General features: G+C 42.0%; 1 protein-coding gene across 7 annotated transcripts in view; it reads right to left on the bottom strand.

The window, feature by feature from the left end:
- tns2a (tensin 2a) overlaps window positions 1–10,809 on the bottom strand; it is a 72,686-nt gene extending 61,877 nt beyond the window's left edge. For 3 of the 7 annotated variants that reach the window (XM_080897749.1, XM_080897748.1, XM_080897750.1), the window contains exon 1: window positions 10,028–10,809. In XM_080897749.1, coding sequence (XP_080753875.1) covers window positions 10,028–10,153 — 126 coding nt within the window. In that variant the 5' untranslated portion in view covers window positions 10,154–10,809. Of the gene's footprint in view, window positions 1–1,385; window positions 1,531–10,027 lie in introns of those variants that run through there. The other 4 variants (XM_080897752.1, XM_080897753.1, XM_080897751.1 and 1 more) reach the window with 2 other exon arrangements.
- Window positions 10,810–15,380: the final 4,571 nt, after the last annotated feature.

Here is a 15,380-nt window from a genome sequence, read left to right as displayed (position 1 = left end):
CTTTTAACTAGTTCACGTTTAGAAAGTAAACCTTCAAATACTTTAAATACTGATTTCATTTAACTTCAAAACTCAACGGCGCACATGGTTGAACAGGACAGTATAACTCTGCAGCTGTAAAACGACAATCAAAATTGCATGTCCACACTGGGACATGCATTGGTGTATGGAGCGCACATCAAGCAGGGAGCAGACACTGAAAAACACAGGCTGAAGAAAAGTTCAAGCTAGTTTTTTAACCAAAATGACAACAACAACACTTAAACCAATTTTTGTTGTTTGTTTTGTTGTTTTTTTGGAATTGTGTTGTTTCCGGTTTGTCCTGTTTACCCAAGAAAGTTGGGAAAGTATGGGACAGCTTTTCAAATGAAACGAAAATGTACATTGCTTTTAAAAAAGCATCACGTATACTCAAGATCAGGTATTCCCCGGCTATTTATGTGTGCAGACTCTTAGATATTGCTAACCCTTAAGACTTCTACAGTGCTGACGGTGCCATTTCTTTGGAGCTGCTGTAGTAGTACAGTTCCCATTCTCAGAGGTGGACACCGGACCAGCAAGGGTGGCAGTCTTGCCGCAACAATACCAGTTGCACTGTAAGGGACTGTACAGTGTAAGGAAATCACTGCTGTAAGGAAAGACAGCTTTATGTTCTACAGATTGTGGATGGAACTGGAAACTACTGGGCCCTCTGACCAACACCAGTAGGCAACGTGTGAAGTGTCTTGCCCAAGGACACAGCCGGGGCTCGAACTGGCAACCTTCCGATTACAAGACGAACTCCCAACCCTTGAGCCACGGGCCCCGAATAATTCCTGGCTGGCGCTGACGCAGAAGCGGTGGGGCTATGTGGGGTGGGGTGGGGGGACTAAATGCGTCACATGACCCTATTCAAGACCATTTTATGTCCGTTTAATGAAGTGCGACACATCAAGAAACTTCCCTGAGAAAAGCACAAAGTCCCCGAAATCACTGAAACTTCAATGTTGACTCAATAGCTAAAAACATTAGCGAACATGTGACTGTCAGAGAGCACGCGCAGATAGGTATGTCAAAGGTGTATTGAAACTCTTAATGAATCCCACAAACTTATTAGTTACCGACTTTCTAAAAAAAAACAACACATAAATAAAAATAAAACAGTCTACAGACGAAAGTTAACGTAATTTTACATCTAAGCCAGTCAAATTGTCAAAAGTGCGCAACTGCTCAGCCAACACATGTGCATGAAAACCCAGCATCATACACCCACCCAAAACTCCTCCGCGCACACTTACACTGCAGATACTGACTATTAAATCATCAGGAGATCGATGAGCCAAGACAGACTAGATCAGACCCTCGAAACTTTCTTACCAGGGCTTTAGTAGACCTTCTCCTCTTACCTTGCTCATTTTCCCGCTAATCATATCCGCAGGCTTAAAGGCTGCCCCTCATTCTCAGGAAGGCCATCAATAACATGGCCTGGGACTATGAGATAACTTGTTTTCTTTACTCCGGTCCACCCTCTCCAGAGCTGGAACTGCGGGGTGGAGCTGCAAAGCGGGGGAAAGCGTGTGTGGAGTACTATTACTGGAATTTGTAACCCCCGCTGATTGGTCGGTTTCTGGAGGGGAGCGTAAAGATCCTAACTCCCGATTGGCTGAATTAAGCATATTAATATTTCCATTAGAAGCTCTGGAGTGATTGAGGTGTTTAATCCAGACCGCAAATTACAATTCAAGCTGTTTATTTGATCAAATAGTGCATATTTACTGATTATTAAGGCATTAATACGTTTGATTAATAACAAGCATGTAAACAAGCAGAACATGAATGGAGACAAAAATGAATATCATCTACACACAGTTTACATCAGTACGGTTGTAAATGTGTGCAGTTGAAAGGGTTTAAATCTAATCGAGTATTTCTGACACATACGCGAGTGTTGCAGCAGTATTTTTGCAAGCCTTGGCTCTTTGTATTTTTAGCTCTTCCAGCTTAATAACTGTCACATTTCCTGCACTTTACTTGGACCTAAAGTTGTGGTTGTGCTGTCAACCTTTTCATATCCTGAGGGTTATTTTAGCAATAAATACACAGATCAGCATTTCGCCAGTTTGACCTTTCTTTGCAATGTAAACACGCGGATATGCATTGTGCAAAAACGTTCTTATCAATCTTTTTTTCTTTCTAAAAACAAATCCAACCCAGCCTACTGTTTAAAAGTTTCTTTCTTGACTTGAAATGTGTCTGTGGTCAGCACCCCTGTGCCCCACACTAAACCTCCCTGCGCACCAGTATCGACTCAGCTGCTAAACAGTAACTCGTGTGTTAGTAGCGGCACCTAGTGGCCAAACAAAAGAAATACAGCAGGTGAGCCAGCTTCTTTTCCAGGTATTTTATGAACATAACGTGTTTGCAGCTGAGAAAACGCAGGGTGTCTTTTGTTTCAGTATTTGAGCTTCTTATTCAAGCTTTCTTTCTCTTTGTGTGTTTTCTTTTTGTTGTTTTTGGCTTGTTTTTTGTATTAAACCTCAAAAGGAGACCGAAGTCTGGTTTTGTGTGGTTCTAAATCTATTTAAAACAGGAAAACAACCAACTTTCTGGATTACACCCCATACATGCCCATATATTCTTATATGTGGATTCCTCTGCCCTAAACTGTAATCCATAATATTCTCCTGCCTGAGACTGCAAATCCAAACAGCATCATGTCTGCCCGCTGCCTCAGTCCTGTAGTCGCTTCCATATATGTTAGAATGACATTCAGGTATTAAGGCTGTGCAGTATATCCCTACCAATCAGTGCAGAATCCAACTGTGAGTCATGACATGTGCTACAACCCCTCCAGTCACCCACCTACCTACACAATCACCAACTAAACAGCACGTGCAGTAGTGCGGCCAATTCTATTAGCTCATATTCCAAGAATTTCATAATAGAAAGTGAGGATTGATTTTTTTTAGTGGGGGTTCTTGCAAAGTTTAAATATTTGATAGATTTTCAGCTCCCTCTCTTTGGAGGGAGGTGAGGAGGGAAAGAGGAGGAGATGGAATAAGAAGTGAAGAACAAAGCAGTGAGGTGAAAAAAGGTAGACTAACAAAATGTCGAGGGATCATGAGAGACAGGAAACTGGTGCTTGGGATTGGAATGAGGGGTCGGGCAAAGTGGGGGGGGGGAGGGTCATGTTGGGGGAAAAGATGGAGAGGAGAAAAGAGGGGGATGAAACAGAAGAGGTGAATTCTAACATTTCTGGCAAACACTCAAACAAATCAGCAAGCTTTTAATGCAAGGTGCTGCACGCGTTCGTTTGACCTGCAGAAGGACAGAATTTTAGAGGCTTGATCATACTCGGAGGCAAACGAGAAAAACGGGGGAGCCCAGGCAAGAGGAAATGAAGGGAGGAGGAGGCTAGAAAATGGGGGCTGTGTGGCAAGACGATGGATTGTGTAAGACAGTGCTAAGCCAAGGCCTGATAAGGTGCAGCTGTTGAAGGAGCTAAAGAGCGAGACACAGAGATCCCGAAGACTCGAAAGAGCACGTGTTTGCATTTATTGCGTTGATGAATTCAATAAAATCCTATCTGTCAGCCAGAGCTGCTTAGACATTTGTGGAACTTACCCGAGAGTCAGGCATCAACATTTTTGTGTGGAAGCTAAGAAAATATTTTGTGCATACTTTGCTGGGAGGTGTTTCTTTAAAGGGTGGTGTTGGGATTTGTTGGGGACTTACTGAGGGAGGAAATGGTTTATGTCTTTCCCATTTTCCCTCCATCAGCTTTCATCTGCATGACCACTATGCACAAACACGCGCGCACACATACACACAAAAAGGCATTCCTCAAAGCCTGCGCAGAGTTTGGGACAGATCATTGTTTGCAAGCCACAGCAATCTAGTCTACGACAGCCACCCCCTGAGCCCGGACTTTACACAGGAACTTACCTTTTTCCTTAAAGGCAGGAGTGTGACAATTCTATTTCTCCTCTATTCTTTTCCAGTCTATTCTGGGTTTGGGGGGTGTCTATATTTAACCCCAACCAGTCATTGTTCCTTCCCCTGTTGGGTGTGTGTTTGTAGTGAATGCCTGTGGCTCACAGCCTCTGTATTGGTCATGGCCAATCTAAACTTTGTTGCTCATGAGAAATTATAGGGAAGCTACACAAATACATGTAAAAGTGTTGTTGCAATGCCAGGTTTATATATACAGTACTTCAACAGCCAACAACACACACAAGAATAAAAATAGTGTGATTGCATTTTTTTCTCAGAAGTTGACCCCCCTCCCCCCAGTCTGGCTGAAAAAAACAAATTAAATTACTCACTCTCAACTGCGAGGTTTATATCTGATTGTTTTTACAATCTTCCAAAATAGGCAGTTTCATATTTGCACCATTGCCCCTCTGTAATTGCACAATATGAACTTCATTTGATACACTTCATTTGACCTTGTGGGTTGAGTTGCACCATTTCAAAAAGCTACTTTTTGTTACATGTCAGATGGAGTACTTCTGTCAAGAATCCAAAAGAGGACCCAAATGCATACAGAGAAACTGAATGAAAAAATGGTTTATTTAATAAAAAAGGTGAAACCAAGATACCGCAATAAAATGTGCGCAGGAAACAATAGCTCAAACAGGGAGTCCAACAAAGACACTGGGACTGACAAAATAAACTACAAGAACTGAACATAGGACTGACTGGGAAATCAGTCACAGATGAATAAAACTTGTTCTTAAGAACAATTGTACATCTAGTAATGAAACTATTACTTAACAAGAGCACTCAGAGAGCATGACTCCTTCTGAATCTCCTTCCTTATAACTTCGACCTTGGCCCATCATCCCAAGCTGTTATTGGTATCTACCATCACATAAAATGTGAACATGATATATCTTGAAACCTGTTGATGTCAGACTGCTAACAAATACACAAACAAGCAGAATGGATTACATACTCTGTCCCATCAGGGGGAGAAAAAGCCGTCAACCAAGCTGTTTTAGCTAATTAGCCTACAGGCCAGTCTTCAATCTTCCTTTTATTTCAAATATTGTGAAAGTCTAGTTTTAAAATAGCTAACTGATCATATGCAGGTAAATAATCTAACAGTGGACTGCGCTGCAGTGGTTTGAATCATATCTATTTAATAGACTCCATTTGTTAAATCCAAGGTTAATTGTGGAGTTCCACAGGGTTTAGTGCTAGGAACAATTCTATATACATTAAACATGTTTCCCCTAAGAACTATCATTAGAAGGAATCGCATGAAATTTTAGTGCTATGCAGATGATACTCAGCTTAATCTATCCATGAAGCCAGATGACACAATGGCTTCTTATCATTTACTCCGTTATAAATGCAGAATTAAATTTAAACTCCTTTACCTCACATATAAGGTCTTGAATGATCAGACCTAATCTTAAAGACCTCATAGTACCATATTACCCCAACAGAGCCCTTTGCTCTCAGACTGCTGGCTTACTCGTGGTTCTTAGGATATTTAACTGCAGAATGGAGGCAGACTTCAGCCTTTAGGCCACTTCTTTGTGGAACCAGCACAGTGGTGTGGTGGTTAGGACTGTTGCCTCACAACAAGAAAGTCCTGGGTTTTAATCCAGGGTCTTTTTGTGTGGAGTTTGCATATTCTCCCTATGTCTGTGTGGGTTCTCTCTAGGTACTCTGGTTTCCTCCCACAGTCCAAAGACATGCAGTTAGTGGTTAAGTTAAATGGTGATTCTAAATTAGCTGTAGGTATGAATTGCTGTCTGTCTCTCTGTGTTAGCCTTGTGACAGACTGGCAACCTGTCCAGGCTGCCCCCACCTTTGTGCTATTGCAGCTGGGATAGGCTTCAGAATTCCCAGAATCCTGAATAGGATAAGCGGGAGAAAATGGATGGATCTCACTGAGTGCTTGGTCATGGGGGCGTTGTCTGATTATTGAGGTTTTCTCTCTGTTATTATAGGGTATTTACCTTTTGGCTGTTGGACATGGACATAATGTGTAGACTCTCAGCTTTCATTTGAGGGTATCCACATCTAAATTGGATGAAGGGTTTTGGGGTTTCAGCTCCTTAACATGTTCCACCCTCTTTTTAAGGGGACCAAAGGTAATTGGACATTGGACTCAAAGGCTATTTCATGGGCAGGTGTGGGCAGCTCCTTTGTTATGTCATTATGAATTAAGCAGATAAAAGGCCTGGAGTTGATTTTACGTGTGGTGGCTGCATTTGGAAGATATTGCTGTGAATATACAACATGCGGTAAAAGGAGCTCTCCTTGCAGGTGAAGCGAACCATCCTTAAGCTGCAAAAACAGAAAAAACCCATTCGAGAAACTGCTACAATATCAGGAGTGTTAAAATATACAGTTTGGTACATCCTGAGAAAGCACTGGTGAACTTCAGCAATGGAAAAAGACCTGGACACCCACGGAAGATAACAGTGGGGATGATCGCAGAATCATTTCCATTTTGAAGAGAAACTCTTTCACAACAGCCAGAAGCAGCCAAATGAATTCTGAGGTGTTCAGAGAGATACTGTCTGCTCAAATCCAGCTTAATACACTCAGATTGATTGGGGGGCGTTTCCTAATACAGATAGACAATGACCCAAAGCACACAGCCAATGCAACCAAGGAATTCATTAAAGCAGAGCAGTGGAATATTCATGAATGGCCAAGTCAGTCGCCTGATCTTAACCCAATTGAGCTACATTTCACTTGGTGAACACTAAACAGCAAAGCGTTAAAAAGGAGGAAACAAGGGATCTGGTGATGTCCATGAGTTCAAGAAATAAGGCTGTCATTGCAAATAAAGGGTTTTCAACCAAGTGTTAGAAATGAAGATTTTATTTTCAGTTATTTAATTTGTCCAATTACTTTTGAGCCCCTGAAATGAAAGGATTGTGTTAATGCAATTGTTTTGTTCAACCCACTGAATTAAAGCTGAAAGTCTGCAACTCAACTCTATCTGAGTTGTTTCAATTAACATTGATTGTGGTAATGTACAGAACAGCAATTTGAAAAAAAAAAGTGTCTGTCCAAATATTTATGGACCTAACTGTAAATAACACCGAATTATATGAAAAATCATTCCTACATTCTGAAGGTTGTGTCATTTATGTCATATAAGTGGAACCTGAACAACATGTTCCTCAGCTTTGTTTTGACCTAATATGAAATTGTTGTGTTTAGGAAGGTAAATACTGCACCGGGGAAGACAGGACCCTGTGAACACGGATACGTCACTGTCATTACAGTTACTTCCTGAGTATTTGTGTCTGCTTGGTTTCACTCAGAACCTAAAATCATATTTGGCTACATCAGTGGGAAACTTGGCCTGCTGGTGTAGCTAGGGGAAAAGTCAGAGGACCACCAAGTCATTAGGAATCACTCTCCAGGAACCATGAACATTGACAACAGAATTCCCTTGAATCCCTGCAAAAGGTACTGAAATGAAGGGTAGGAATCATAGACTAACTAAAGAAACAATACTGATGATATTGTCCTCAATAAAAGAGGTTTCACAATAAAGCAACTTTATGTTGTATCACATTAACTGAAGAATTAAAAAATACTACTAAATTGCCAGTATATGTAAAATATATGTGATAACGATGCCTGTGCATTAGCTATTGTATTGCAAGAGGAAGTAACATGATATGTCATCTAAATGCACTGTTCAACACCAAACTGAAATATTTCACTGTGGACCAAAGTAGCTGACAGACTGTTGGTTTGTAGTCATGCTGCTAACGTGGCTCAAAGAAACCCTGCTTTCCCCCTTCTTTGTCAAAGGAAGCTGACACAGAGTACATGTCATATTAGATTTAACTCCCAACTGATTTCATTAATGACTCTCAGACTCTGTCCCTTGGCTGTGCCTGTGGGTAAATTAAACACATCTTTATCAAGACACCTGCCAAGATAATAAGACATTTAACTTTCAGCACCAGTATGCTCTAGCATGCAATCACAACACACTATGAGACAACTCAGAAAGGTAATTTTATTATATGGAAATCATGCTGCTCAGGATCATCACACAACAACAGTGCTTGCTGCTTTGCTTTTTTTCTAAAGAGAACCACATGTACTGCTGACTCTCGCTGCCAGGAGTTGTTTAGTTCAACAAATCATCTTTAGAATGTTGTTTATTGACGCTGAGCTACTCTCAAGATCTGCAACTGTCCAATAATCGCTGGACGAGGAGGTCAATTTGGCTCTGTCGAGTATTTTTGGAGCATTCTGAGCACAAGTGAATGAGAATCTGAGAACTACATGTGGACCATAATATTTTTTGTTGCTAAGTGTTTCCAGTAAGTACTTGGCATGGGTTTGCTTAGGAATGTATATGCGTGATTCTTGCCAGAGTATAAAGGCATTAAAACCTCATTTATATTCGTCAGGCTCTCACACATAGTTGCATCTGGACTGCAGTACCCGTCACATGGATGCTAGTTCAAATCTGAAAGTCCCCAAGAAGTGAAAAACAAGTTTATATATAAAAAAAAAATAGACCATAAAAATAGATAAGGCAACTACATCCTCCTACTCCTTGGATAATTGGGATCTAGCTTGTTCCCACACCCATGCAGTGGGGTCAGTCACAGCAGGATGACGTAATCCAGAGGGCTCCACATTCCCACGCTGCTCAGCATGTGATATGGAGCCACTGGGACCAAAAGCTTGTACACACATGCACAGATGCAAAACAAAAGGGGATGGATGCATGCAACCCAGCAGACTTGGGCACTGTAAACAAGTGTTTGAATCTGCACGAGCCCCAGCATGATATGAACTAGTGATCAGAGATCAAGCTTCTCTGTGGCCCTTTAAGATCCCCCCCCTACAGCCAGCTAGCCTGCCTCTGTTTACATGATGGTAACTCCCAAGCAGTGGAGGCTATCACAAAAGTGCTATTGTAGCTGCACAGCTTGAAGATGCCAGTGTCATCCTCATCATCTTTTAAGACAAGTCACACACACACACACACACACACACACACACACACACACACACACACACACACACACACACACACACATACAGAGCCTCCTTGTAGGGAACCAATATAAACAGCCACTTTTCCTATCTTTGGATCAGCACGTGTCTGTGACTCAATCAACAAACATTTCACTGTGGTGCAACACTAACGTTGCAGTTCACATTGACCTTTGACCCCTCTGCTTGCCAGTGGGTTTTAAAAGTATAACAAGTGAAGAGCCCTTGTGCTGTTCTGAGAGGGAACTGCAGTAGGATGCTAAAATTATTAAATCGGCATACTAATAATAATAATGATGATTTTATGCTGTTTTGTTGTTTCTGTGATCAGAAAAACATGTTATGTGTGTGTAAAAAAGGTAAAGAGGCCATGGTTCTATGTGTCTGCACTAAAGCTACATGCTAACTGGTGCATGGTGAAATGACAGTATGCTGATGTTTAGCAGGTGTAATGTGAACCTGTCACTATAGGCAGTTTAATATTTTCTCATTAGCACAAGTTCAGCATATAGCTGAGGTAGGCTGCTATATTATTAGCTACAGTAGGCAGGTTTTTGCTCATGAATGCCCTCCTATTGAAAAGTAAGGGGCTAATCAAAATGATTACAGAACCTGTTTAGTATGATCCTAATATTAGTGACAGAAGAAAGGGCCTGTTGTTTTTCAGGGATGTTAGGATTCATCCTTAAAAGAATAAGATAAATATTTAACATTTGATATATTTTAGTCTGGGTCAAAATGGAAACCGTGATTTAGCAACATTTGTTGGGATACTTTAGTGGATAAGTAGAAACCTAACCTAATTTTAAGTTAGAAATGTAATGGACGTTAAGATTCATCCTCAGATGGCCATGGATATTTGTATCAAATAAATATTGAAGTAATAAGACATTTTAGTCTAGACCATGGTGGGAATAAGAAACAGACTAGAACCAAGCTACCGTAGTCAGAAATCTCTGCATTGTGACACCTGACGTCTTGTATATGATCTAGGAAGGGCATGCTCACAGAGATTTATGTACAGTTTCATGAACATCACCACACTGACCTTTGTAAGTCTCATCCTGCCACTCTCACTCCTCTCCAGGCTCCTTTTCAGAGATGAGTTTCTGACCACTGGCACCGGTTGCACCTCTTCCTCCCCGCACCAGTCTGAACTCAGGACGCAACCCATATAGGTGGACAGGGTCCTGGACTTGGGGTTGTTTTTCACCTCCTCTCACTCTCTCTTCCTTCTGTCCTTCCTCCACCTCCTCCACTTTCTCTCCGTGTCCTCGTCCCCTCGTCCTCTAAACAGGCTCCAGGCTCCCTGGGTTCCTGGGCAGCTGTTTTTGTCAGCTGGAGAGGAGGAGACGGAGGCCCTTCCCCTTTTCCTGGCTCTTGATCAGCCCTGCTCCGGGGACAGAGGGAAGGATACACTCTGCCCCTCTCTGCTCACTTTAAAAACACCTCTCTCTCCAACTCTGTCCTGCTGCTTGTGGACTCCCCATTTTTCCTGCCTCCGCCCCCTCTCACTGCTCCTCTTTGTTTCCCACACGCAGTTGCAACCACTCAACTTTCTTGAGCACACCTAGGCCTCCAATTTTTCACCCTATTTCTTTGTGCCACTCAATCACACTCTTCACATCCCTCTGCTCTGTGCTCTCACTCTTGATCACTGTTCAGATATGAAGACTCAATGTTTCATCTTCCCATCTTGTGAAGCTCCTCTGTTTTTTCCTTATGCCTCTTCTTTCCTCTTGTTTTTTCCCTCTTGTTGTTTTGCAGTCCTCCCATCCCAAGAACACGTCTCTCCCTTCCTTCTTACTCCCATTCCTCCTTCTTCTACCTCTTCTGCCAGTGTTGCCTCACTCTTACATATACAATTACCTCTCTGTTCTTACCCCCACCCATCTCTCCTTCTTAGCTCCCCTCTGTTTCCTGCTCCCAGATACAGACAGACTCTCCTTAGCCCGTGCAGCACATTGTTGGTATTGTCCAGAAAACAAGTAAGAAAAACCCTCTCAACAGTGAGGGCAGCTGTCAGGATGCTGCTGTGCAATGTAGTGATTCAGAGTGCTCTTAGCTTTTGTTAGACTGAGCCTTTCCTTGTTTATGATGCAGGACCCTGTCTGTTGAAACTGTGAGGCAACATTGCTTTTCCCACATAATGCAAACCAACTAAATGAAGGGATGTCAGATATATTATGCCATCATCTTACTCATATTACTAGAAAAATCTTTGCATCTTTGCCTGTTTTTCTTCACCTACCTTAACAACCATGCTGAGCTTGACATCACTGAGATCGTTGCTGTCTGTGGTTTCCCCCTACAGTGACTACCTGCTCCCCTCTGTATAGGGGGAAGGGGACCAATACACACACACACGTTTTCTACTTTTGTGAGAACATTTATTGACATGAGTATATTCTCACGGCTAAGGCCTTACCTTTACCCTACCCTGAGCCTTAATTATAACTTTACAAGCACGTTTGCACTCTCCAACACGCCTTCAAAGTGTGAAAAATGTGACCTGGCCAGAAGGTTTGAACTTTATAGTATTTAGCCAATCAGATTGTCTAAACTTAAAACTGCCTCTCACAAAAGCAGGTGGATGTGCTTTTTACTAAATTATATTTATCTTGGCTTTTGTGTCCTGTAGTCTCCCAAGAAAGCTGCGGCTCACAATCTTCTTTTGCACGTATACACACACACACACACACACACACACACACACACGCACGCACGCACGCACGCACGCACGCACACACGCACACACACACACACACACACACACACACACACACACACACACACATGCATTCAGTGTATCCGTGTGGCGTCCTTTCCTGAAAACAGTGACTTAATGATTCCCTGTAGGTGATGAGTTTAACGAACATCTTATAACTGTAGTAACAAAAACAGTCATGTGTTGCACTCTCCCCATTTACTGCATAAGTTATGGATAAAGAAGAAAACTCCAAGCACAATGTGCTCCTGTGCCTTTTTAATGTGGCTGGTGTGTGAAAGATCTTAGGATTCCTCGTGTTTCTTTTTTCCTCGCAGTCTCTTTGCTGTTGTTTATTTCTTCTCCCTTTTTGGCTGCTGCGCAAGGCTTGGAAGAGTGAGACAGTGCCCCTTAAAAGGCAAATTCTTGATGCTCCTCCAAAAGCCCCTTCGCTCCTCCCAATTTTGTAATGACTCTTTTACACCCCCTCCTCCCACCCCCCATTCCTCTCATTTTGTTTTCTTCTTTCTTTCATTGTCTCCCTTGCCTCTCTCTTCACACTAAAACTACTAGTGAGCCATTTTTTTTTAGTTGGAGGTACTTTGGCTGAGAAACCTACCAGGTGTCCTTCTTTTCCTCCCTTCCTGTACCCTACGATTGATCCATCCCTCCCCCAAGCCTTGTGCATTAGTCCCCCTTCCAGTTGACCCCAACCCTTTCTTACTCTATCCCCTCCTCTTTATGTATGTCTTTCAAGGCAATGTTTCAGACATGAGCTCAGGCTGTAGACAGTGTTTACAACAAGCCCCCTCCTGGTTTTACATGCCGTGAAATTAACTCCTTCTAATCAAGTGAGGTCCGGCTAGTTTTGCATCTGGAAAATATGGGGAAGGACACAGTAGTTTTCAGAGTGAGCCATTATTTACGGCTAATTTAAAAGCCCCCACACCCCCACCACAAAAATAATCATCTGATTACAGAAAATATGGTACTAAAAGAAGCCGAAAGCCCGGGCTTTCTGGCAAAAACATGGCCGCCATCCACTGCAGAATACTTGGCACTTGTAAGTGTACTTGGCGGGAATCACTCTCAGTCTGGATCAGTGATTAAGATAAATGACAGATTTCTGGATGGAGGTTTGTTAAGGAGGGGACAGACAGAGTGATAGGATGACTGAGCTCGCTACTATCTTCAAGAAGAGTCGAGAAACAACAACAACAACAATCTTTATTTATAGAGCACATTAAAAGCCAGGGGCATGCCAAAGTGCTTTACATAAAACAATAAAACAATAAAATGATTTACACTAAAACATCGGAGTCATATAAGTGTGGGATTATGTTCACAGGTAAAAACCACTAATAGGAATAATCTATAGCACACAGCTATAGCAAAGTAGAACTGTACCATCATACACAGTGATAGAGAACATAGACAACGCAACAATAAAATAATAAAAATAATTAGCACTATAACGTCAGAGTCATATAAGTGTGAGATTATGTTCACAGGTAAAGACCACTAATAAGAATAAACTATAGCACACAGCTATAGCAGAGTAAAGCTGTACCATCAAACACAGTGATAGAAAACATTGACAGCGCAGGGCAACGCAAAACAACCAGACACATTAATAGAATAACTCACTAGAAGCGAGGCGAGAATTTAACTAGTAGAAAAAGCAAGTTCAAACAAATATGTTTTAAGCCGTGATTTAAAAGATTGAATAGAATCAGACGCCCGGATGCCAATCGGGAGATTGTTCCACAGCTCAGGTGCAGCTAGAGCAAACGCTCGATCACCTCTAGACTTCAAGCGAGATCTGGGCTGAACCAACAATGACTGTGAGGAAGATCTTAAGGCCCTCGTAGGAAGATATGAATTTAAGAGTTCCTTAAGATAACTTGGCCCTGTGTTATTAGTAATTTTAAAAGTAAACAACAGAATTTTAAATTGAATACGAAATTTCACAGGCAACCAGTGCAGATCAGCAAGGACGGGAGTGATGTGAGCAAACTTCTTAGTTTTAGTTAGAATGCGTGCAGCGGCATTCTGGACTGTCTGTAATCTATGTAAAAGGGTAGAGTGGAGACCATAATAAAGTGAATTACAGTAATCTAGTCTTGACGTTACAAAGGCATGGATAAGCTTTTCCAGGTCATTGTGCGGGATGTAGTGTTTGGCCTTGGAAATAAGGCGAAGTTGGTAGAAACTAGATCTGACGACAGCAGATACTTGTTTATCAAGTTTAAATGAGCTGTCGAGTAGCACACCCAAATTCCTAACAGTGTCAGGGAAAGAACTAGTGAGAAAACCAAAAGCATCATGAAGTTTGGCACGAAGAGCGTCACTGCCAAAGATCATAATTTCAGTTTTCTTATCGTTAAGGATAAGAAAATTTGCCAGAAGCCATTGCTTGACCTCACACATGCACTCTCGAAAGTTACTCACGGACATAGCTAGATCATCATTCAGCTCAAAATAGATCTGGATGTCATCGGCATAATAGTGAAAGGCAATGTGGTATTTCTCAAAAATGACACTTAAAGGAAGCATATACAGTGAGAACAGGGTAGGGCCTAACACAGATCCCTGGGGGACACCACAGCAAACAGGTACAGCGGAGGAGGAGGAGGTGGCCAAGTGAACCGAAGAGAGCCGATCGGAGAGGTAAGATTTAAACCAATCCAAGGCAGCGCCCTTGATGCCTACAGTGTGCTCTAGTCTCGCCAATAGTATGTTATGGTCAACCATGTCAAATGCCGATGAAAGATCCAATAGCACTAGGACAGAGGGGCGTCCATTGTCAGCCATTAGTAAAAGGTCATTAAAAACTCGGAGCAGTGCTGATTCAGTGCTGTGGTGTTGTTTAAAGGCCGATTGATATTTATCATTAATGTTATTCTCATCTAGGTAGGTCTGAAGTTGAAGCAGAACCACCTTCTCAAGAATTTTAGCCACGAAGGGAAGTTTGGAAATCGGCCTATAATTGGCATAATCATTTTGATCGAGATTACTTTTTTTAAGAACAGGTTGGATTATAGCATGTTTAAGAGTTGATGGTACATAGCCGGACAGCAAGGAGGAGTTCAATATGGACAATAGACAAGGTCCAATTGCACTAAAACAATCCTTGACTATACGGGATGGAAGAGCATCATGTACAAGATTAGTATTGTTCAGTTTCTCAATTAGATGCTTCAGAGTAGAGAGAGAAACAGGTTCAAATTGACAAAAAGTAGTAGAACAATCAGGGGTGGGCATACGGTCGGTCACCAAAGGAAGGGTAGATTTAAGAGATGCGACTTTATCCAAAAAATAACTTGAAAATTTTTCACAAAGGCCGGGGGAGAACGGCAGAGGCATAGAGGGGCAGGGGTTGACCACAGAGTTGAAAATTTTGAATAAAATTCGAGGGTTGTTTCCATTGGTGGTGATAATTTTAGATAGGAAAGCTGCTTTAGCCGCTCTGGCAGCTGATTGAAACTTCGAGCGGCTAATGCATAAAATGTCATATGATGACTGGAGATTATCTTTCCTCCACCTCCTCTCATCCCGTCGACACATACGTCGTAAGGCGCGAACAGAATCATTTAACCAACATTGTGAGTAGGTTCTGGGGCGTTTCATTTTGATCGGTGCTACAATGTCAAGGATAGAGGAACATGTAGTTAATAGAGTATTGGCGAAATTC

This window comes from Rhamphochromis sp. 'chilingali' (genome assembly GCF_963969265.1).
Source record: "Rhamphochromis sp. 'chilingali' genome assembly, chromosome: 12".
NCBI classification, from domain to species: domain Eukaryota; kingdom Metazoa; phylum Chordata; class Actinopteri; order Cichliformes; family Cichlidae; genus Rhamphochromis; species Rhamphochromis sp. 'chilingali'.
This window is presented reverse-complemented; position numbering and strand designations above follow the sequence as displayed.